Consider the following 23,416-nt stretch of genomic DNA (forward strand, 5'->3'; position numbering starts at 1 on the left):
CCCCAGCAGGACCCAGGCGTTTATTTTCCTGCTCTGTTACCCTGAGTATTGGTGTAATGCCTCTGAAGTCAGAGCAATGAACACTAGGCTAACTTCCAGCAAGTATCCACAGCCATTTCACTAAAGCCAGATGAATTGTAGTCTGCTCATTTATTACTTAATTATCCCTGTATGTGTTTGAGGTGCTTCACAACAGTTAAAGCAGTCCTTGCCCTGAAGAGGATGCAGTCACATCGAAGATTAGAGATGACAGCCCTGCAAGGGGCTGGACCTGCAGAAAGAGCAAGGTCCTTGTTCAACCAGAAACATAAATGCATGTCTGCCTCAAAGTTCAGTGGATTGGTTAAGCACTGATGTGGCTCCAGCTTGGACTGATTGATGTAGAGAAGTATTTTGGATGCAGGTTCCTGAAAAACCTCCTGTTTCTGCTGTTTTCAATGCTCTGGTGTTCTTGCATAGATACTCTCACAGGCACAGATTAGACCTTTGGGAAATATGATTTCATGTCTGTGGAATTATGACATTTCATTCTGGTTAATGTTTTGGCCCATTGTGATAATGCCAGTGGGATGGAATGTTATCCATCAGCGTCCATGAGCATTCCCTGGGACACACAGCCCTTGTGGTTCTTATGCTGCCTTCTGTTTCCTCCTGCTCTCAAGGCCGCATTCATTACTACACCTCTCTTTCTGCATGCTCTGAAGTCCATGACTCTCCACCAGTTTGCAGTGTCTTGGGACGTGGCCCCTGGCCTTCAGGCATGTTTGACAGATCCAGGGAAAAGAGACCTGATCCCAGTCACTTTATTGCCCTCTGCAGTGCTTTTCCAGCCTTCCTTCTGGGTGCAGATGCACCTCTGCAGAACCTCAGTCACCTTTCTGGAGCTCTGAATGCCTGCACCAGACTCTGGAGCTGCCAAAGCAGCCTGGATTTACTGCTGGTTTCCTCTGCATTTTCTCAAGGACTGTGTTTCTCTCTTTGCTTTTTCAGGTTGCCACGTCCACTTAAAATCCTCCGGTGCGTGCCCCGTGTTCATTATTTAGCAGCACATGGGAAAGCCCCCTCAGCTCCAGCTTGCTGTGAGTGCTGTACAATTGTAGCCCAACTGCCTGCTCCACTTATCTGCTGCATTATTTCTGTGAAAGCAAAAGCTGTGCATGGAACAGATGCTTGGAATGGTATTGGGATCCAATTACTGCACTTTTCCAACCTTACATCTATTGTCTAAACTTGGAGCAGGCATATTTTTGTTCCTTGGTGACACTATATAAAGAGACAATTGGCATTGTGTTTGCTGGCTGACTGGTTGGCAGAGAAGGGGTGGCAGGAGCAGCAGCACCATGGTAGGTTTTATTCTTTCCACGTCTGTTTTTTTGCCTGTATTTCTTTCTGACTCTAAATTCAATCAGAGCAGGAATGATCACACTGGACTCCATGAAACCTCATCTTAGTATCACATCCAGAATGAAGATACACCCCACAGAGTGAGCTGTGAGCTTCCAAGGACTTCTTTAATAATTTGTTTAACTAATAACTGAGGCAGAGAATGCAGATGCACTGGCTGAGGGGAAGAGCTCGTGGGTGTCTGTCCCAGCCTGACACACCAGGGCAGCAGTGCCTGGCACAGCTGCTTTGTCACTGCTAAGGTCTGCTGTGGTGGGATGGGGAGTGAGGAGAGGGATAGCTCTGGAATTGTCACTGCATTGCTCTTGGGATTGCAGGGAGAAGCAGGAAGTCCTGCAGAAATTTCTGTGTCTTGCCTTTGCCCCTCTCACTGTTGGCTTTTAGTTCTGGGACTCTAACACCTCTGCACCAAATGTGCATTGATGTGATTTCAAGGAGCCAAGAACTCCTGCCTAAGGAACAGGGGGCAGATGGGGCAGATCTTTTTCTTCTCCAGATTTGGAGGAATGACTAAAACAATATTAAAAAACCCAAACAAAAAGAAAAAGCTGGTGATTTTCTCTTCCCTTATTTTGCCCCTTTTTGCAGGTGCTTTTCAGGTTGTCTTAAAGTAATGCTGCCCAGTGGCTCCCTGGGGCTGTGGGATATTTGACTGCCCACTGTCCATTGACTGAGGACACCAGAGAGGGAGTTGTACCTGAAAAGCCCTCTCAAAGCTCAGTTCAAACCTGCTCCCATTTAAGCAGGTGATGAATGTGATCCACGTGCTGTTCTGAGCAGGATAAAACCCCATTCAAAGTCATTTCTAAAATCCACGCACCAAATCGGGTTCCAGTTTCAGCCAGTGCAAGCCCAGGGGCAGTGGATTCACACTAATCCTGTTCTTCACCACTGCTTCAGAAGTGAGCAGTGCCTTGTGCTGATTGTGCCTCTTCAGCCGTGGATTTACAGGTTTCCCTTTAATCAGCCTCACTAAAGCCTAAGCCAGCCCTTTCGTGGGGTGGGGGGGCCAGTGCTGGGTCTCAGGTTTTCTTTTTCCCCTCTTTTTTTTTTTTCTGCAAAATTTTGTTTATCAGTTTTTTTCCTTCCTATTTAGTTCAATGACACACCAGCACTCATTGATGTTTGAAGATATTTCAGGACACTCTGTGATGAAATGCTTAACTTAAGAGATGTGAAAATATAGTGAGAGACTTGTCTGTCTCCTGGCTCCCAGTTCAAGTGACGATTCTCTGCGGTGGTTCTTTTCATTGTGCCTTTTGTTTTGGGAAAATCTCTTCTGAGGTACCTTACTATACAGGGACACATGAAACAGATTTAAAATGGAAAGAAAAAAATAGCCTTAATGAAAGAAAGCTGAAGAATATCTTTACATAAGGAAGTGATCATTTTTTATTAATCAGAGGGAAATGTATATGTAATTATGCTAGATGAACTCTGTGGGGAGGTTTTTTTCTCTCTTTATGATGTCTTAAGGGATTTATAAATATTACAGAGGTTTTATAGCATCATAATATTTCAGATGTGCAGTAAAGCTACTTTCAAAGGATTAGTGCAGACAAAGCAGCATAGTAAAAAATAATTACAAGTCAGCCAGTGCTACTAGGCTCTGACATCCAGGGCTGATGAGAGTGAGAGAGGCAGGGTTCAGGGAGATAATTTTTCTAACAAGAGCAGACCACACAAGTGCTGTGGAATGGAGTTCTGAGAACTGTCTCTGGCTCTCGGTTTATTCCAGGGAATTTCAGACCGGTTGGGTCTGGGATGTCTCCCTGCATGCTCTGTGCTGACGGGGAGAGGCAGAAGGAAGCAGAGGGGAGGCCTTTTCCTTATTCCCCCAACATTGCTGTGTTTATTCAGTTCGAGTGACACTTTGTAGGGGATTCTGCACGCCCCAAAATAGACGGCATTCTGATCCAATATGTTCTGATCTGCTGTCTGGAATGTACCACCTGCACCGGGACAGGCACCAGCAAAGCTGAGTGACTTCAGCAGCTGGAGGGGAGCCAGTCGTGTGACCGCCGTGTTTGTGCATGTTCCTTGCACATGTGTGTTCATGTGTGTTCCTTGCACATGTGTGTTCATGTGTGTGCCTGCACATGTGTGTTCATGTGTGTGTCTGTGAGGGTGTACAGAGGGACTGCCCATCTGCTCACGTGGAGGAGGAGGATGAGGAGGATGTGAATGCCAGAAAGGAGAAAGTGCTGGGTGGGAAAAGCAGCTGCCGAATTTTTGGGTCACGTTGGTCGAGGAGTCTGCAGTTGGAGAGGTTCTCTGAGAGAGAAAGTTTGAGGAGATAAAGCCTTCCCTCTGTATGTCTGCAGGAGAAAAAGGAGGCTGGGATTGGGAAGGGGGTTTATGTGGGGCAGAGGAGAGTGTTTCGTGTATGGGAGAGTGAGGCAGGGAGGATGCAGCCCAACAGATTTTTGTATCTAGCAGGGATCAAAGGGGTGTGTGTGTCTTTGTGGGTGTGTGGGAGGCTGGGACTACACACAAAATGGAGTGAGGGTGAGAAGGGAGGATCTGTTTGTGGCTGTGGAGTAGGTAATAAAAAGATCTTCTGTTTCTCAGTTCTGATAACGTGGGGTTTATTTGAATGATCTGAGGCTGTTGCCTGTTTGAAATGCAAATTGTGCCCTTAGAGCAGTTTATGTTTCTTACTCCTCTAGACTGTTCCCTCAAAGGCTTGTGTTTGGATTGGCCTTGTGCTGCTCACCTGCCATGGAAAGGACCTAAACCACTCTAAAAAAGGGTGGCTTGTCCACAGCTGGGATCTTTGATGCAGATGCAGTGCAAATTATCTCAGCAGAGAAAACTTGTGAGACAATAATCAACAAAAATCCTGTCCAGTGCTGCAGAAATGCCTTGTCCAGGCTCGAAACATAACTTCTGATTCAGAAGCTGTGTTCCATGATAACAAAAATTCAGAGACAGGAAATGTCAGCACTGAGATCCCAGAGTGGATGAAAAACAAGGGGAGAGTGTGATGAAGGAAAAAGTAATAGGTAAGTGAGAGTTACCATCATACAGTGGATCACAGCAGGGGACAGAATCTGAGCAAAATGATGGATGATTCTGTCTTTTCTGTAGTCACAGACGTAGCTGTAGAGGAAGGAAGTACAAAATGTGCAAGCCTGGTAGTATTTTATGTCTGCTTTGCCTTGGACTGAATAAACACATAAGGGTACAAAACAACAGAATTGGGTTCTTAATAGTGTACACTCCTGTTTCCCTCTGCAGGACCTGCTCATGTATTGGCATCTTCTCTAGTAGAAAAATTTTAAAAAGGCAAAATAAGTTGCTCAGTGGGAAAGTGTTTCTGTTTGTGTTTCATTTTTGGCTGTCACATTGTCACCTCTAGTTATTTAGAGTGTTCTCTGCGTGTTTTAAGGCAGGGTGGACCATACAGGGAACTGATGTCCCCAAACCAAACCAAAAATGTGGCTCCTGGCAGAGTGCTGCCCCTCTCTCCTGACTGCCTGTGGAGACACTCCTGCTCTGCAGAAAATGCTGAGTAGAGATTGGTTGCTTTATAATTACTGAAGGGCAGAAGTGTGCACCTGAGCAGGCAGTCAGGGAGCTGTGCCTGTGTTTAGCTTGCAGGAGCTTGGCTGGTTTACCATACTCTCTGTCTGCAAAATTCACTGAAGGTCTGAGATGATGAAGTTCTGTAATAATCCAGTGTCACTTCCTCTGTATCTCTGGTGTCAGGAACCTGCCCTAGCACGAGCCTTTTATGAATTTATCAGGGCAGACAACACCTTATATTCTGAAGTAAGAACCAGGTATTTTTATCTCCTTCCTCCTTTACATGTAGAGATATGAACTGATTCAATGCCCCTTTTCCTTTTAGGTCACCCTGAAATCAGATATTTCTTTACCCTGATTCATTTGAACACACACACAAAAATGAATCCCTGTTCTTCCATCCAGCAAGGCAAAGGCCATCCACACTCACTGTCTCTGCCTACCTCTGTCCCTGCATACCTCTGTCCTCTCAGGCTCCCTGACACTGCCAGAGAGGAGGAACATAAAGAACCTCAGTGAAGGAAACTCAGCTCAAAGCAAATGCCCCATATAACAGAGTTTTTCTGGGACCAGATTTTGGTGTATGGCTCCACTTGTTCATTGAAACCTTCTAAAACAAACCAAAACCAACCACCCAAAACAACCAGAAAAAGACCCTTTAAAATCCAGGCTAATTGAGAGAGTGCTAATATCAGTAAGACAAATGAGTGATACCCAACAAGCCTGCGGTTTCTCTTCTAAAGTGAAGTGTTGTTTTCTTCACAATGGGATGATTAATACACTCAGGCAGGAATATTAATAGGTTTGTTCAGTTGTTGCAACATTCTTCCCACTGCTGTGCTGTTGAGGCCTCGGAATCTGAGCCCAGGGGACCCTCAGCTCTTCAGTTGCTCATCTGGCACGTTTTGTGTGTCAGTCTCCCAGCACATGCTGCAGTGAGAGCTGCTCCATCTTGGCAAAGTGCAGCTCAGCACACTCTGTGTGTCACGAGTGGGGAAATCAAGGCAGGCAGAAGTGATGTGTCAGTCACCCACTTGTTCCTCTGCAGGTCACCTACTGAATCCTTGGCAGTTTAGAAACCATATGTCTGCTCAGTTCTGTGATGTTCTTTTTAATATGCCACTCCTTCAGAGAGATACTCCGGAGTCAGAATCCTGATTGTGTTCATTAAAAAATTCTGGAGAGCTTGGAATTGTCAGACAGCAGCACAGACCTATTTCTGTTCTCTTAGAGCTGCCTTTTAATTCAAGTTACCCACCAGAAAGACAGTGACAATGTACCCTGTTCTATTCCTGCTCCACCCACTTATCTCTCAGCCTTCCTTCTTGCAGCACCTGCCTACCCATCACTTGTGCAAAAACCAGGGTGTAGTTTCTTTCTGTGATTATGAATTTCCTGGCTTTTCAGGGCAGATAAACTACAATACTGGGACCTGCTAAGCCCAGATGCTCTCTATATTTTGTGCTAAAAGGCTTAGTTTGACACTGGTGGTGAAAGGCCATTCCCACCCAGCAGCTCTTCAGAGGCCCCTGTGAGATATATTGGTGGTCTCAGCCCCGTTCCACAACTGAGCAGGTCATAAATGGGATCCACACCCAGAGCTTCAGAAAAACTAGAGATGGATGGAGCAACATGGGCACTGATCTCCTGTATCATCCCTGGAGGTGATAAACCAGAGAGTACCACTGAACAAATATGCTGGGATGAATTTCTGCTAGGCTGGAACTAGATGATCTCTCTCAACCCAAGCCATACTGTGATCTTATGATACTTCAGTAACTGTTCCCTGTATAACCAGTTTTCAACCTTCTTTACCTTGAAAAGGCCTTCACCAAAGTGAAGAAACTTTCAGGTGGATTTTGACTTGCCGATCTGTTTCTGGTATAGATATTGAGGCACAGCTTTTGGGTTTCTCTGATCCTTCCTTACATCTACAATCCTTGCTCAAAGCCTCACAGCACAGAGAGCCCATTGAACTGAGGGCTAATGGAGGAATTGCCAGCGTTTGGCGTTTCAAGGAGCTGGACCCACTGCCCTGCGCTGTGGTGACAGATTAAAGAGACACAGATGGTGTGCTGTTGTGGGGAATATTTATCATGCTGCACATGGATGCTGTGTTTGGCCACAGCAGAGCAGCCCAGGAGAAGGGGAAAGCGTGTTTTGTCTCCATCAAGACCAGCAGGACAAGAGAAGAACCAGCTCAGCCACCCCCTCCGAGAGTCCTCATGCCCCGCGGTCGCTCCCCCCGACAGGCTGCGATGCGTTCCACTGGGAACATCTGCTTCCCCTTTACCTCAGGGAACAAAGACATGGAAATACGGAGGATTGTTCCTAATATTTCCATTCGATCTGGAAGTGTTGAAAACCTCCACCAGGCACCTCACGTTATGTGGGAGATTGCCCATGACTGCTCAAAAATAACACTTATTTCATGTGGAGGAGGAGGAGGGAATCTGTTTATTCCAAAATCAATATTTCTACATTCATTAAACATTCCACTTATTAACTTCTTTTTTCCATGCCTGTGGTGGCATTCTATCCTTGTTTTTATCCCTCTTGCAAATATATTTTTCATTTGATTTCCATTCCTATTTCCAGATTTTAGTGCTCTGCATTAGCTAATTGGAGCTTGACAGGTCTGGAGTGTGGGTATGTGGAAGAGTGCCTACCACTGCCCTAATTTCCCCCCTTCCATATCCTGGGATCTAAACCAGGGTGGCTGAGTGCAGAAATCTGCCTGGCAAATTAAATTGATCAGACAATGTATGCTTCAAACAGAGCCAAGTGGGAATATTTCCTTGAGCTGCTCTGCTCCTCGGGATATTTGAAATCAGTATTGAATCTGAACTTTCACAGGCTTTTTTATTTTGATGAAAGGAGACAGTAGAAGTTGCCTTCTGTTTCATGCAGAATAGCCCAAACTAAGTAAGACTAATTTTCTGTGACACAGGAACCAGGTGGGACTATGATAATGAAGTTTAAAAGTAAAAATGATAAAGAAAAAAGTAATCTGTCTGGAAGGGAACTCCAAAGGCAATGCAGCTCATTATCCTGCCCCAAGTAAGGATAATGCTGTGGTTAAAACATTTCTGTAATCCATAGAAATCACAGATTTTATTCTTTACTGCAGAACAAGAACTGTATTGTCTTAGTCAAGCTGATTGGGCCCTTATTCAAAGATATTTAATGAAGTCTAGTTCTGACTGATTTTTAGGGAGCATTAGATTCTTAGATATCATTGTAGCTCTTTCCCCAATCTTGCTCTGTCTCAGCCTCCAGACTATGGAATGGTGATAAAAGCAGTCCTGCCCTTTTACTTAAGATGACTATCTTGAATATTAAAATAACATGGTCTACTAAGATAATGTGGTATAGAGTCATAGGTTGGTAAAAGAATATAGGTTTCAAGTGTAGAAGGTGTTCCTGCACAGGAAGGATTAATCTGTTCAGTCACTGTTGGTCCAGACAGAGCAGATTTCGAAACATTTCGGTGTGAGAAGGAAATTATATCATTTCCCTTTATAGTTCCTGAACTGAGTCTCCATGCAGGGCCCTATTTGGAATCCTGCTGCTGGCCCCAGCCTGGGAGCTGGGAAGAAGCAGTACCTGTAGGCACTTACCTGAATTGCTGGAATTCCTTGAGGTTGGGAGCAGGTTGGGAATTCTACCTTATATCTCCAAGTGGCACCACAACATTTCATTACTGCTCCTGAAGCAGGGAGTGATAAAAATCCTCAGTGAGAGCAATTTTTATTATATACACACACACACACATATATTCAATCCTATTTATGTATATATATATAGGATTGAATGAAAAACCTTGTTCTAACAAAGCACAATCCTCTTGTATTACTTGGCTGTATATATTTTACTTTCTGTTGAAGATGGAATTTGTTTTCATGGGTGCTTAACAAGAATATATATTTGATCTTCTTCTTTGTATTACAGGCTCCCAAAAAGGCAAAGAAGAAGATAGAAGGTGGTTCCAATGTGTTCTCTATGTTTGAACAAACCCAGATCCAGGAGTTCAAAGAGGTGGGTCACTGTGCTGCTGTTCTCCATAGTCTCCTGTTATTGCTAATGAATAACATAGGTTTTGTTTGTAATCCTTATTCAATTCTCCATCTGCTTTAATAGAACACACAGTTGTTTCTGAATCATCCCTGTGGTTTTGGCTGGTGTATCATTTTCCTTGTGTGTTTGTTTGTTCTTTCTTTCCTTCTTTCTTTCATTCTTTCTTTCTTTCCTTCTTCTGTCCCTCACTCTCCCGTTTCAAGCTCCAGACTTATCTGAAAATAAGCCCCTGCTCCAAAATAAAGGAAAATTACCATCTCATCCACTTTAGACCTGATTCAGGAAAACACTTGATCACAGTTAAAGTGGCATTTTAAATAAGAATAGTCTTACATGCTCAAGTATTACCCTGAATAGAGATGCTTGATTGAACCAGGGCTTTAATCCATGGTCTGTTCCACAACAGCAACAGAAAATGTTCTTCTGTGCCCTTCTAAGAGTGCCCACAAACTAGAAATGAAAACACCAAGAAGCCCTCAGCTGACTTTCTCCACAAATGCCAATAAAACAAAACAACATGTTGAGATTAACAAAGCACTTTTTGGCTCCCAAGGACTCTGATATTCCATGCACTGCAGATTCTTTGAGCACAGGTAAGAAGGTAAATCTGATGGGCTGGCATAAAAGCTGGAGCACATTAAAGACAGAAAATCTGCTTGGTAAGTTTATGTTCTTTTTCTGAGTGGACATTCTAGATTGTCAGTGAGACCTTCACTTTCTGGATTGGATTGTCATTTTAAATTATTGGCTTTCCCCCCATTTTTTCTAACTCACACCTCCATAGCCCATTTCTGATGTGATAAATGTCTACTGTTTCATTTTGTGCACATGTCCTTCAACTTTACCTTCCATGAGGATTCCCACCAGGAAAACTCAGCGGTGGATGAGACTAAAACCCATACAAAGGACTGGGAATATAAACCCAGCTAAATGGATTGGAACCACTAATCATTTCTCCCCAGTTAATGGGAACATGTTCAACACTCTTCTCCCACCTCTTCTCCACATCCTATGAACCTCCATTTTATTTCCAGCAAGGATTACTGTTTGAAGAAGGAGCAGCAAACAGAATGCCCTGTTTGATCTCCTCTAAATCAGATAATCCTGGGAACATTTCTAGGAGGATGGTGGCAGACTAATGGCATGAAACCCAAAACCATGTTGTGTCTAAAAACTGCATATTTGGGACAAGCATTTTGGAAAAGCTGGTTTTGATCAGAACATTTTTATCTAGAGATTTCAAATCAGAACATTTTTATCTAGAGATTTCAACCAGCTCACCAGCAAATGTTTCAGCACTGCTGTTGTGCTGTTTAAAGTTCACCCATTACAGTATCTGATGCTCTTCCTGTCTCGTGTGAGCTTGCTGGGTTTTGCTTTGCTCTTCATATTTTCTCCTGTTTTGCTTCCAAATTGTGGGAATCACCATTCCAAGCAAACCTTCCCCAGGGAAAGGAAAGCATCTCTAAAGTGTTGGGCTCAATTTTTTACGAGGGGATGGTTTGGTAGGTAAAGGAAGGATTATGAACATGGATGTGGCAAACTGGAATGTGAGCAGTGGGGCTTTATAAGAAACTGGAGGTGAAGCTACACAAAGATCTATGGATCATACATATACATATACAAGCAGGGAAGGAAATGCACCCAGTAGAGCAGCAGATTTTAAAACTCTGCAAGTTACTGTGGCTGTGTTCTCCTGAGAACACAGTCCTTCATCGTAATACTGAAGTAGGAATAATTCCTGGTCACTGTAAAGATACACTCTCGTATTGATGTGCCTGTCAGACAGATAACCAGCTTCAGAGACATGCCTGGTATGACCAGGGGAATTTCAGGTCATTAAAATCTTTCCAAATCAATGAAACATTAAAAGTGTGATGGCAGCAAATAGAGAGACACACAAACAGGTAAACAGATAGATGGACAGTTAACTGGCTCGGTAAGTAATGGTCAGAGAACATCAAGTCTGTGTTGGCTGAAAATAAAAATAAATTAACTGTTTTTTTCTATTTTGCCTGACAAGAGTATTTAAGGTCAGCACATCAGGGTCAGTCAGAGTACTGTCTCAAGGATACAGTTTATTGGAAAGGGGAAAAACCTTTAAATATATTATCCTATGGAATAGGATTTCTCTGTACTTCTGACAATTCAGCTACCTCTGTATGATGGGCCATTTTAAGTCCCAGAAGGAATTGATTCAGGTTGATAGCAGAGAGATATCTACAGAAATCAAATGTTTTACAGAACATAACTGCACAGAGAACAGGGTATGGGAAAGGTACAAGCACACAGAGCAAGCACTGCCTAAATCCTCCCTGACTAAAGTCTCCCTAATTCCAGCCTTTATGGGTTAAGGCCTGAATGGCTGGAGCTGCCAGCACTGGCTCCAGCCCAGCTGCTCGCTGCACTGAGCAGTAATTTAGCAAGAAGAAGTTTGGGTGGGTTTAATTAAGCCCCTTGCCAAGACACAGTAATGTGTTGAAAGTGATGGAAGTGCAATGAGGTGGTATGATGTGGAGGAATCTAAGGAAGTTAAATATTCCTTTTTACAGGATGAGTATCATACCCCCCCTGGCCTGGTGTGTGTGATTGCAGCACTGCCCTGTGCAGTGGCAGTGGCAGTACCAGTTCCTTTCTCTTCCCACAGGCTTTTACCATCATGGATCAGAACAGGGACGGCTTCATTGACAAAGCAGACTTGAGAGACACGTTTGCTGCTCTAGGTAAACTGTCATAATTGAAACTAATCATTCAATACTTGAAAAAAATGCAGTGTCAAACACCTAAGAAAGGTCTGTACTAGAATTACAGGGGGATAAGTGATGAGATTCACAGGAGGCAAAAGGAAACCTGTTTGACCTTCCTCCTTCTGGTAGTTGCTGTCTCACTGCAGAGCTCCAGCTGGAAGGTCTCCTGAGCAGTCTCCTTGGGAAGAGGTCTGATCCCTCCCCTGCAACTATTTCAGAGCAAGCCCACCCAGGCAGGGGTCCATGCCAGGCATTTCTGATTTGCCTCTGAATCCAGGCTTCCCAGGCTGCACCTTTTTCATCTGGGAGCCATGGAATATCCACTGATTAGCTCTGCTGCCATGGACTGGCTGCCCCTCTGCCCACACGAAAACAAGAGGACTTCATGTGAGGTTCTGGGCTTCATGTGGGGTGAAATGTGCATGTCATGAGATTAGGTATTGTCCATTCCATGCCTATCACAGCCCTGATAATATCAAGCAGATTAGAGCAAATCTTCCCAAGGAAAGGAAAAATTAAAATGCTCGTGATCCCAAACCTGGAGTTGTATCCTCGTTGCAACATCTGAGGGCTTGAACAGTGATGTAGGCATTTGGGATTTTGCCATCTGGATCTTATTAAAACGAGTTTGATAAGAATCTTTAGTGCTCCCCGGGGTGGAATCAGATGCCAGCAGAGTCAGTGCAAGGAGCAGAAGCTCCTGAACTCTTTATTGTGACAATGAGGTTTGCAAACTTTGGCCTGTAGCTACTGTTACCCTGAAATATTTATTTCTTAAGGCCAAGTTCTGGTGCCTTTCCTGTTCAGTGAAGCCCTTCAACAACTATAAAGTACAGTCACAGCAAATTACCTCTCAATTTGAGAAGGGTTGCCAGGGTCTAAATTCTCATCAGTGGACTGCACAAGGATGGGGAGGGGATAGGACTACTCAGCTCATCCATCTGCCCTCTACTCAGTGAGGTGTCTCAATACACAGGAGGGCAAGGACTGAGACCTTGGATTCACTTCATCACTTTGATCTCTGCTGTATTAACATCAGTGGGGCCCATATTTCACCTGAGGTAAAAAAAAAAACAAAAACAAAACAAAAGCAAACAGGAGTTTATTTGGAAGTGCCCCTTGCCTCGTCCACTGCTGGCCATGTCTGTGTTATTTATCCTCCTTACTCTTTCAGTCACCCTTTGATCTCAGAGCCAGCTCTGCCGATTCCTTTTCCACTGGGGTATTTGGGAGTCGTGTTCTACCATGTTATTAGCAAAGTTGCACAGAGCCCTGAGCTCCCCAGTGGGAGGAGATGAATGGGAATCGTTTTTTGAAACACAATTTGTGATTTATTATGAAAAATGATCTCTGCTGCAGGTCGTCTGAATGTCAAGAATGAAGAGCTTGAAGACATGGTGAAGGAGGCGCCAGGTCCTATTAACTTCACTGTCTTCCTTACTATGTTTGGGGAAAAGCTGAAAGGTAAGTACCTCTGGGGGATTGGAGAGGTATCTGTCGAAGCTGCTCGGCACTGAAATATCTCAGCACCTTGCAAATGAGAATCATGTACCCACAGAACAGCGCTCAAAGGCAAGGAGGGATCTCCACCTTTGCAGGCAGAGCTGAAGTATGAAAGGCTAAGGGACGGTCCAGGGGACAGTTCAAAGGTGTGATTTAGCTTACACAAGCTCACATGAAAGTGCTAAGCTGAGAAAGCAACGAAATCCCAGCAGCCTGGGGCACGGGGAGGGGAGTTACTCACCACCAGCAGCTTCCTAGGCTGCAGTCAGTTCCTCCTAATGTTAGCTGGTTTTAAAGTATTTTCTCTATTTCTGGAGAAAAGCCCCTTTTTACACTCCTTTGGGTCATTAAGCAAACGTGATCTCTGCACCCTCCTTGCAGTTCCAGGGCATGAAGAGGAGCGTGGGCTTCCCTATTTTCTGTATTAGTTGTAACCCAGTGGCCCAGCCTTGGTGTCTCTTGGGGTCAGTAGTGATTTTGCATTAGGTGAAGACTTCACTTAATGAAATAATTAAATCTCAGTGGATTTGCAATGGTAAGGGAGAGAGATTTTACCCATTGCTGCAGAATATATAGGGATCCGTGGGGGTAGTTCAGAAAATATGGGTACTAAATTTGTTGTGTGGGCTGGTAATTTAGTCATCTCTCTTCTGCTCGTGGCTAGGAACTGCAAAAGAGGGGGGGTGAAGCCAAGAGAAACCATCATCTTCCCACATGCATTAGGGAATGGTGAAAGCCTTGACCTTCAAAGCAAGGCTGGCCTCAGCCAAGCACATTCCAGAAGTTTGTTAAAATAGCTAATGAATGGAAAAATGGAAAAATCCTATACAGTCTTCTTAAAAGCAGTTGTTGTATTGTTCCCGGATTCTGGCTTTACAGTGCTGAACACAATTCCAGTGGAGGGCTTTCTATGCTTGGAATAGAAAATAGAGAGGTCTGAAAGAAAGAATTCATGTAGTTAGTCCTTGATGAAAATACCCTCCTGCTAAAGAGAGCAGCGAGTCTGGGAAGCATGAGAGGGGACGGAGGAGGCTGTAGATTGACACAGAGGAGGGGATTTTATTACCCAGACATCAATCTGTCCTGATAAATGTGGTACCTCCACCATTACATGCCAGGTGTCACCTGGCACAGAAGGCAGTGCCTTCCTCTGCAGTTTTCCTTCTGGGGTATGTGGATATTTGTTGTGGGGTGCCCTGCTGCCCATTATTCCATTTGTGATGCTCACAGAGGGCGTGGAAATGATCTCCTCTTCCCTTCCCTCTTGTCCTTTACAGTTGCTGAAGCTGGCAAAGACTCTGGCCCTGCCAATTGTGTGGCCTAAAAGCAGAGCCAGCACAGGAAGGTGAATGGCAAAGCATAACCCTCTTGTCTGCAGGTTTCCTGTTGGCTACTTGCAGGGGAGGAGGTTTTTTTTAATTTCCATTTGGTGAAGGGAAAATCACAGCTGTGCTTGTCATGCCCTTCTGGTTGGGTTTGTCATGCAAAGGAAGCACAGCCAAAAGACTGCACATTCCCAATCAAAACTAATTGGGATGAAGAGCCTTTGTAGTGCAATTAGAAAGGGAGAAAGGGCTGGAGGAAGTGGATATGGCAATTTTGCAACACTCTTTATTAGCTAAGTACCACTCAGAGAATTTGGTGAAAGGTGCTTTCTAAGTAAAATTTGTTGTGCTATAATTGATTTCTGTCATAAAGGGGAAGCTGGGATTTTCAGGATGAGCTTTAGCTTTGTATGTCGAGATTACGATGCCAGATGAGCAGCTAACAAAACTCGGTTTATGTTAATGCCAACCACATGGAGCTGCTTCTACAGGGAGTCAGAATAATACAATTTGTACAGAAAACAGAGATGCCGCACATCAAAGAAACCACTTTATTTACCAGCTAATCAATAAAGAATGCCTGCTGCATTGCTTCTCTTCAAAGCCAAAGTCCAGGGATATGACAGAGTAGAAAATGTAAAACACAGCGAGGGGAAAAAAAAATCCCCCCCACAGCGGTGAGCACTTAAAATGCAGAGCTCTCCTCGGAGCTGGGGGACGTTTCTCTTCATGGGACAATCAAAACACTCATTAAACACCGATGCTCTTTGTATTGATCACAGATTCACTGCAGTTTGAATGCACTGCCTGCAGCTTGGCCCAAAAAATACACATGGCCAGTGCGTGACAAGGAGGAGGCCGGGTAGCCCGAGGTTTGTTCCTGTTCCATCCACCAGGACAGCACTAACCCTGGGGAAATCTGAACAAAGACAGCTAGGAAAGCATCAGGAGGGTATGCAGCCACTAGAGCAGGGAACCTTGGCTGGGCTCTATCTCTGCCAAACTTTGAAACAAACGTTGAATCTGCAATTCTTTGTGTTCCATCCTTTTTAAATCACTCTTTCAGTATTTCAGTTTACCAAGTAGCTTCATTTGTCCTCGGGTCAGTTTACCTGCTCATAGCTTTGGTTTCCTACAGCCTGCAACGATCTGTGTTGTATATACTGCAGTAATATTTTGAAATACTGTGGAACAGTCAGAAACAGAGTCTACAGTGTATTCTTGGGAGTGGGTGAGACTGTGAGTGTACTGAGAACCTGCAATATTACAGCACAGTCGGATGCCCCAGCCAAGATTAAGGCACTGTGAAAGCGAGTCCCTGACACAGATTTTTTTCCAGTCTAAATAGATGGAAGAAAAGGAAGACCATTACTATCATTTTACTGCTGGGAGCTGAGGGGCAGGGATATTAAAGTCATACCAAAAATCTGTGGCCCAACTAAGAGCAGAAGCAAAACCTGGGAGTCATAGTCTGGTGCTTTAAACCATCCTGTTTCTATAAGTCACACTTAACGAGGAGATGTTTAAGGGGAAATAAGTGCAGATCACCATTTTACATTGATCATCCTGTTTCCATTGCATTCCATTGGCATTTGGATTTCATGATGAGCTCCATTTCCTTCAGTGAGGGAAATAACCTCTTCTCTATACAGTGAAGAACAAGTAACATCAAAAAGTGTTTTTACAAGGAACGTACTGTACAAGATTAAAGGAAGCCAGCGAGGGAAACAGTTTGTTATATTTTCATTTCTGAAAGCCACTAATCCTCTGGGTACTGATATTGGAGACCAGTTCCTGGAAGTTTTCTCTCCTGCAGACTCAGAATAGATATGAGTTATTATTTTTAAGCTTCTGAGCATTGAACTATTCACCTCTATTGTTTATCTGACATGACAAATGCTGCCGACTTAAGGAACCTTTGTCTTCAAACCCACAACTGCAGATTTCTCCATTTTGCACTGTTTTCAAGTGAATGCAATTACTTAGCAAGTGTTCAGCAGCAGGAGAAACACATCCACAAGGCTCCTAAATGATGTTTCATTAATTTTAGGCACGGACCCAGAAGAAACCATTCTGAATGCTTTTAAGATTTTCGACCCAGAAGGAAAAGGCCGCATAAAGGCAGACTAGTAAGTTTATTTCAGATCCTTTAAAAGAATAACAACAACCCCAATAATTGCACCATTTTAAAGAGCTGCTTAAAAGCTGTATTTTTCACGGTGCTTTAAGAGACAGAGGAACTGTCAGGCAAAGGAACATTTAGCTTTGTAAGCCGGAGTTAAAAGACTGGACTATTGTATGAATGTGTTTGTGTACCAAAAAGAGATGTTATTGTCTTCAGACACTGCAAGAGGCAACGGAAATATAATCACATGTAGGCCATTAGATAGCCTTTTTTTGAAGGTCTGGGTATAAATCAACACATGACTCTTTGCAGATCAACTCCATATGTAAAATTAAAACCAATGTCTGGTGTCTAACTCTCAGAATGCTTGACTGAAATGGGAAAGCTACTCCCCCCTTAAAAAAGTGATCAATTTAATTAACTCTGTGACATGGTTTTAGTGCAGGACATTTTCCTTTTTATGCATTTATGGTTTGAGCCTCCAGACAATAACTTGCAGTAAAATTCCACTGGATGTGGTGGGAGCCAACCCTAATAATACTATTAATAATCTGGCAATTATTGTCAGTACAGCTATTTTTTAAAATAAGGAGGCAAGGCCTAATTTGTATTCCCAACCTGTTGCCCCACCAAAGCAATGTAAAAGGACTTTCAGTGCTAATTGCACAAATGTGAACCCTCATTGCACTGCCAGAACAGGCCTTCAGGTAAGTGAGATAAATGATATCAAACCAGGGCAGTGGATGGGGAGGTCTGACCTATGGCTCCAGAGGGATGCTTTATGTTCCTGGATTTATGCATAGGCTTAACTTTTGTGGTGAATTGGGGTCTATACTTCTGTTGCAGCAGCCATTGCAGGTAGATTTTATAAAGCATGATATGTACAGGATATTTATTGGGAACCATGAGTTACAAAACTGTATTTGCCTCAATTAATTCTGAAAATGTGATAACCTCTGAGTGGGATCTCATGGAGGTTTCCACGATCTTATCTGCAGTTATTGAGGTCTCCTGAAAGTTGAAAATATAAAATTCACATATGCAACATTTCTTTCCTTTACCAATGGGCTGTTCTGGGACAGTCCCCAGTGGGTGTGAGAGTCACACTCTGGTGTTCAACGTGCAAAATAAAAGCCAGGAGACAGTGTTTTCACTAAGAACTTCCAAGTTAATGAAAACACAAGTGGATGTAGCAATCAGCAGGAACAGAGGGTTAACAGCTGTCCTGATGGCTTTGGGGTTAACATTATCCCAGCAGCTTGGGAAGAACAGTCAGAGGATCGTATCAAAAGTGACTCAAACAACCAGAATAAACGCAGCCTGTTGCCAGATAGTGCAGATCACAGGGCAGTGAAATCACAGCCGTGAAATACGAACTTCTGATACTACAAACCCCATGAAATGTTGTATTTCCCACCACTATCTGTAACAATACCCTGCATACAAAATCTGCAGCTTGCCACCCTGTGTCCAGCTCTACATTCCTTGGATGCTGGAAGCCAGCTGGAGTTTGGGGCAAATCAGGAATGCAGCATCCCACTCCAACATGAAGATGAGAGAGAAATACTTTTATTTTTCCTTGATGGAAAAGGTCAACCTTGTCCCCACCCCCACTGCACTGCTAACATTAGACAATTGTTTTAGTTCATCACCACAACAGAGCATAATGTTTACTTATTAGACCCGAGGGTAATGTTGATCATTACAGAACAAACCATTAAATCAATTCCGTGAATGTCTTTGAGGTTTAACTTCTATTCATACGCTTCCAAAATTTAGACATTTGAAGGTTTTGAAATAATTTTTCTGTTGGCTCACGCAGCCATTTCAATATGACTGCTAATGTTAATAAATAATATTTCTCCATATTAAAAAAAATCCTGGAATGTTTCTCTCCCAAACCAGCCACGCTGACCTTTTAATCAGAATTTCTTTTTATATTCATGGAGTTAACATCCTTCTGGGGGTTTTTATGTATCTTCCCTCGGCATGTTTTCACCTCCAGTCTGGAAATGACTCACTTAGTCCAACTGATGGTAGCTGGGATGGAGCCTTCTAACCTTTCCAGAAGCTCCAGGAGTTTATAACTTACTTCCAAATTCAATGACGACTTTGTTTGTCTGCATCATTATCCCCCACATAAAACCCTTCCTAGAGCATGATGTCAAAAAGAGCAAATGCTTTCGCTCACATGCTCAGCTGGTGGAACTGGCACAGTGCTTGGAAAGGTTGGATGATTCAGTCCCAAATGCCATTCATGGGACAGAGTGAGTCAGGCCAACACCAGCTCTGCCCAGCGCTGATGCCAACAGAGCTGTTCACATTTAGACCAGGTGAAAATGGACCCAGGGAGATGAAAGAGGACCTTTGGGGGTCCCTGGGGCTGAGCCAGTGACGGCTCTTATGGTAGCTCTGCTCCTTTTAACTCACCTGTTTTTCTCCAAGACACCCCTGTAGAAAGGGCAAATCCAGTGGAAAACCAAAATGTCCTGGAGATTTCACAGATGATTTTTAAAAAGGTGCCGAAAAGATCAGAATGCAACAAGGTATTTGTAACTGTGGAAGGACCTGAGGTCAGCCAGGACAAGAGACAGCATTTAGACTCCTGCCTCAAGGCACATGAATGTTCTTTTTTGCCCAGAAGACTTTGGGTTTGGTTTGGATTTTCGAGAAGCAAATATAGTCTTTATAAAGAGAGCAAGATACGCAAAGAAAAAAATTCCATAATTTCTGGCTTTGGAAATTGTGAGTGTTTGTTTCCCTATAAAATAAATAATGGAAAATGTGCATAGATCCTTTACTCAGTCCTTCCTCCTTCTGAGTGTGCCAGAGCCTACTGGGCTGTGCATCAGAAGATCATAATTAGATATTTGATCTTTTCCCTTAAATACTTTAAGCATGTGAATGGAAGACACACAGTGCCCAGATCTCTTTTTAATTCAGGCCTGTTTGTGACGAAGTTTATTTGTGACTTGTGACAAAATTGCTGTAAGTGCTTCCCTGTGTTCCCCAAGCTCCTTCCCAGATCACACTTCCCATTTCCATTTGCTGATGCTGTTTGCCCCCTGCACAGATATCCAGCAACCGATTTCTGCTGAGGAGAGTGAGGCCTCTGCTCTTGCACCCAATGATCAGCTGAGAATTTGACGTCAAAAACGCAGTCACACCCCAAATAATACAGGGAATAAAACACAAACAGCAATTTGAGACAAAGGGATGAAGAAACTTTGCTAACTAAAGAGAAGGGTGAAGTAATGCAGGAAAAATATAAACAATAGCTTAGGCTTTGCCTGTGACTTCAGAGTATTTCCCAAAACTTGCACGGATATTTTCACACTTGCCCTTGTGGGTAAGATCCTTATTCATCCCCCAGAAACTTTTTTTTTTTTTTTTTTTTTTTTTTTTTTTTTTTTTTTTTTTTCAGTTTTCCCTTTCTTGGCTTCCAACTGAGCACTTCCTATCAACAAGAAGGAAAAAAATATGAGTCAGAGCTCTGAGGAAGTGCTGTTGTAGCTTTGCCATCCAAACCAGTTTTATCTGGGTGACTTTTCCCACTTGAGATGCACAGTGTATGGGAGCAGAAAGGGGAGATTCACTATTTTACCTCAACATCTGCATCCACAGGAGGTGAATTTTGCTCATCTGGAAGGGTTCCTACTCAGGCACGATTTCTATTACAAATAGTTAGTTTAGAATATTCCCTTTAAAAAGGAGGAATAAATATTCCCTTTAGAAAGCAGAAAGGGCTGCTTTCAGAAGAGCTGTTGCTCTCACTCTCCCACAACAAATTCTTCAAAAAAGAAACCCTTTTTTTTTTTTTTTTTGCAAATCTACAAACCAAACCAGATTTCTATATTTGCTTCAGCTTTTGTTTTTATACAACAGACTGCTCAGCTGTTATCACAGCTTCAGAGTTTGCTGTACTGATCTAGAAAAACTTCTGATGGTGTATAAATACCTTTGGTAGCAACAAAAGGAGACAACTCTGCCTCTTCAGCGTGAATGCAAACTGTGAGATTAAAAAAGGAATTCTTTCACAGGAAGGGGAAATTCCTGGTGCAAGTGAAAGGATGTTTTGTGTGATGTAACCAGGTTCATAGTGGTGGATGTTGGAGCACATGGTGCATGTGCTGCCCTCAGCACATGAGTAACTGGGTGAGATATAAAGACAGTTTATCTCAGGGGGTTAGACTGGAAACAGAAATCATCTTTCTGGCTTTTCTGTTCACCTGTAAACTTAGGTAAAAAAAAATTACATGCTCCACTGCCTTCCCACAATGGGTGCAAAACAGAGGGTAAATCAGCTGATTGTCAGCCCCAGAACTATTCTCTTTGAGGTAATTGCATGGGATGCAGATTGTGTGTGGGATAAGCTCCTTGTTACAGTGCTGTAACTCCAGCTCAAGACACTGCACCACGAAATACAACAGGTCTCATGCAGTCCCACAGGCTCCTCTGGGAATGACTGCATGCAAATAAAGGGATTCTCAGATGATGATTTAGAATAGCTGCTGGAGTTCTCTTTCAAGTCCTCTTTCTCATTTCATGCTCTGTTCCTTTCATCCTCGGATTTTACAGAAAATATTCTCTCTTTTGGTTTTGTTAAGTGATCCAAACTTTAAACAGCAAGTGAGAAAACCTACCACTTTCGGTTAAGATAAGCATACAAAATTGCTGTATTTCAATTAGAGTAATAACCTTAAACAATTTTAAAACCTCCATAAAATGTCACAAAAGCGAAGTAAGTTGGCAGAGCGAGGCATCGACACTGATGGGTGCCCACGGAAAATCTCTTACAATATCATGTAAGGATTAACGGCTCTAATTTATGCGGTCACACAGATTTCCTTTCATGCAGCTTCAGGAAGGATCTTGCCATCTGAATTGTCATGTGCCATTATCACCCTTTAATCAGGTTATTTCATTTCATTTGAACAGCATCAAAGAAATGCTGATGACACAGGCAGACCGGTTCAGTCAAGAGGAGGTAAGGAACTGCTTTATTCAAAACTGAAATCTCTCTCCAGCTCCTGTTCAGCACTGAGTCTTTGACCCTCTTTAAATGCATGAATTCAGCTGAAATCCAGACTGAGAGAAGGTTGATGCCAGCTCTAGCAATTAGTAACAATTCAAAGCCTCCCTTCTGAAGAGCTCCAGAGCTGAATCAAAGTCAAACAGATTCCTTGGCCTCCCATCCACGATAAGCGTGGCCCATCTCTTGCTGTTCTTTCCTGTGGTGAGCTGGGCAAGGCATTTACTGCAGCCCAAGTGACTTTGGGTGGGGACTTGGGATCTGGTTTCCATTTCTGTGAGTTATTTTGTTTGAAATCTGAAATGAGTTCTGAAACGAGGTACTGACTTTGTGGTTTGTGAGAGACTGAACACAGGTCCTGCTGGCTGGGGGAATTCAGAAGGACTTTATTTTCAGAAGAGGAGATTGAGTGGAGTTGGTTTGTGGCAAGAACAGACTGGACAGTCTGTTCCAGTCAGAACAGCAAACTGGACTGGTTTTGACCAGGGCTTACCTGAATTTCAGGGAGAGCTCTTTTCAACGGGGATCTTGTTGGGATTCCAGCAGGACTTTATTAATTGGTTGTGCTCTAACTCCTATTTCAATTTTACTGAAGCTAAGGAAAAACCTTCCTACCTGATCCAGTGGTTAATGGATCAGGCCAGCAGGGAGCTGACCTGGGTTGAAAATGAAAAGCTGAACATGCTGCTGTCCCACAGCCCCATCTTTGTAACACTTATCTCCTCTTTGCTTGGCAGATCAACCAGATGTTTGCTGCCTTCCCTCCAGATGTCTCTGGTAACCTTGACTATAAGAACCTCTGTTATGTTATCACCCATGGTGAGGAGAAGGACTAAGAGCAGAGAGATGAGCTTCTCCTGTGGTGCTCACCAAGTTATTTCATAATGCCTTTGTGTGCAAGACAAAGGGCTAAACATCCAGTATGTGAAGCCATGTGGTCATCAGAAGAGAACCAATAAAACAACTGAAATTAGATTAAAGTTATTTAATGCTCCTGGTTTTATGAAATATCAAAACACCGATTTTGTGAGGGTTTTTTTTCCCCCATCCTTTTTATTCTCCCTGTCAGTGGTTTGAAATGGAATTTTCTTGATGAACTGGTGCTTTTGTGATTTATTGACAAACCTAATGTTCACCAGATGGTCCACTGGGCACTGCAGTGTTGCTTAACCTCTTGTCTTTTATACATAAGCTCCACGTATTAATTGAGAAATCCTCCAACTTATTGCACCAGGAAGAATATCTGGCAAATAGAATTATGTTCCATTTCACAGCCCCTAGCAATGAAAGTGTAAATAAAACAATCTTAAGCTCTTGTGAATATGCAATATGCCCTCTCCATCTCAGTGATGTGGTCAGTTTTATAAAACCACTTCACTCATTTGCTTTTGTGAGAGAGAACAGAAATAGTGAATTATTGGCTATTTTGCTCATAGTAAAAATTTACCTGGGTGCACTTAGAAACCAGGAATAATGAATTTCCCCCTTCAGAGGCACCTCTGAAATAACAATAACACCTGGTTTCTCAGCCCTTGGCCATTACCCCTGTGTTACAGGTGAGGAACACACTGCAAGGATGTTTTTAACCCAAGATCAGCAAGTCGAGGGCCAAAGAGAGGGATTTAGGAACTGTGGCCCAGGGTGGCACATGAAAGCAAACCACCTCTCACTTTAT

General features: G+C 43.2%; 1 protein-coding gene across 1 annotated transcript; it reads left to right on the forward strand.

Moving 5' to 3' along the window:
• The first annotated feature begins 1,306 nt into the window (after nt 1–1,306).
• Nucleotides 1,307–23,012, forward strand: MYL10 (myosin light chain 10). The gene is made up of 7 exons (XM_050321640.1): nt 1,307–1,343; nt 8,884–8,970; nt 11,657–11,732; nt 13,116–13,220; nt 16,635–16,713; nt 21,648–21,696; nt 22,479–23,012. Exons 1-7 carry the CDS (start codon nt 1,341–1,343, stop codon nt 22,575–22,577), a joined length of 498 nt encoding a protein of 165 aa, XP_050177597.1. The 5' UTR covers nt 1,307–1,340; the 3' UTR covers nt 22,578–23,012.
• The last annotated feature ends 404 nt before the right edge of the window (nt 23,013–23,416 follow it).

The sequence above is a fragment of the Myiozetetes cayanensis genome, unplaced genomic scaffold (genome assembly GCF_022539395.1).
Source record: "Myiozetetes cayanensis isolate MyiCay16 unplaced genomic scaffold, myiCay2020 scf27, whole genome shotgun sequence".
Taxonomy (NCBI): Eukaryota; Metazoa; Chordata; class Aves; order Passeriformes; family Tyrannidae; genus Myiozetetes; species Myiozetetes cayanensis.

Excerpts from the sequence above, each read along its gene's own strand:
- MYL10 (XM_050321640.1), top strand. Across the intron at positions 8,971-11,656 it reads AGATCCAGGAGTTCAAAGAG|GCTTTTACCATCATGGATCA; the intron begins GTGGGTCACTGT and ends CTCTTCCCACAG. Across the intron at positions 11,733-13,115 it reads AGACACGTTTGCTGCTCTAG|GTCGTCTGAATGTCAAGAAT; the intron begins GTAAACTGTCAT and ends TCTCTGCTGCAG.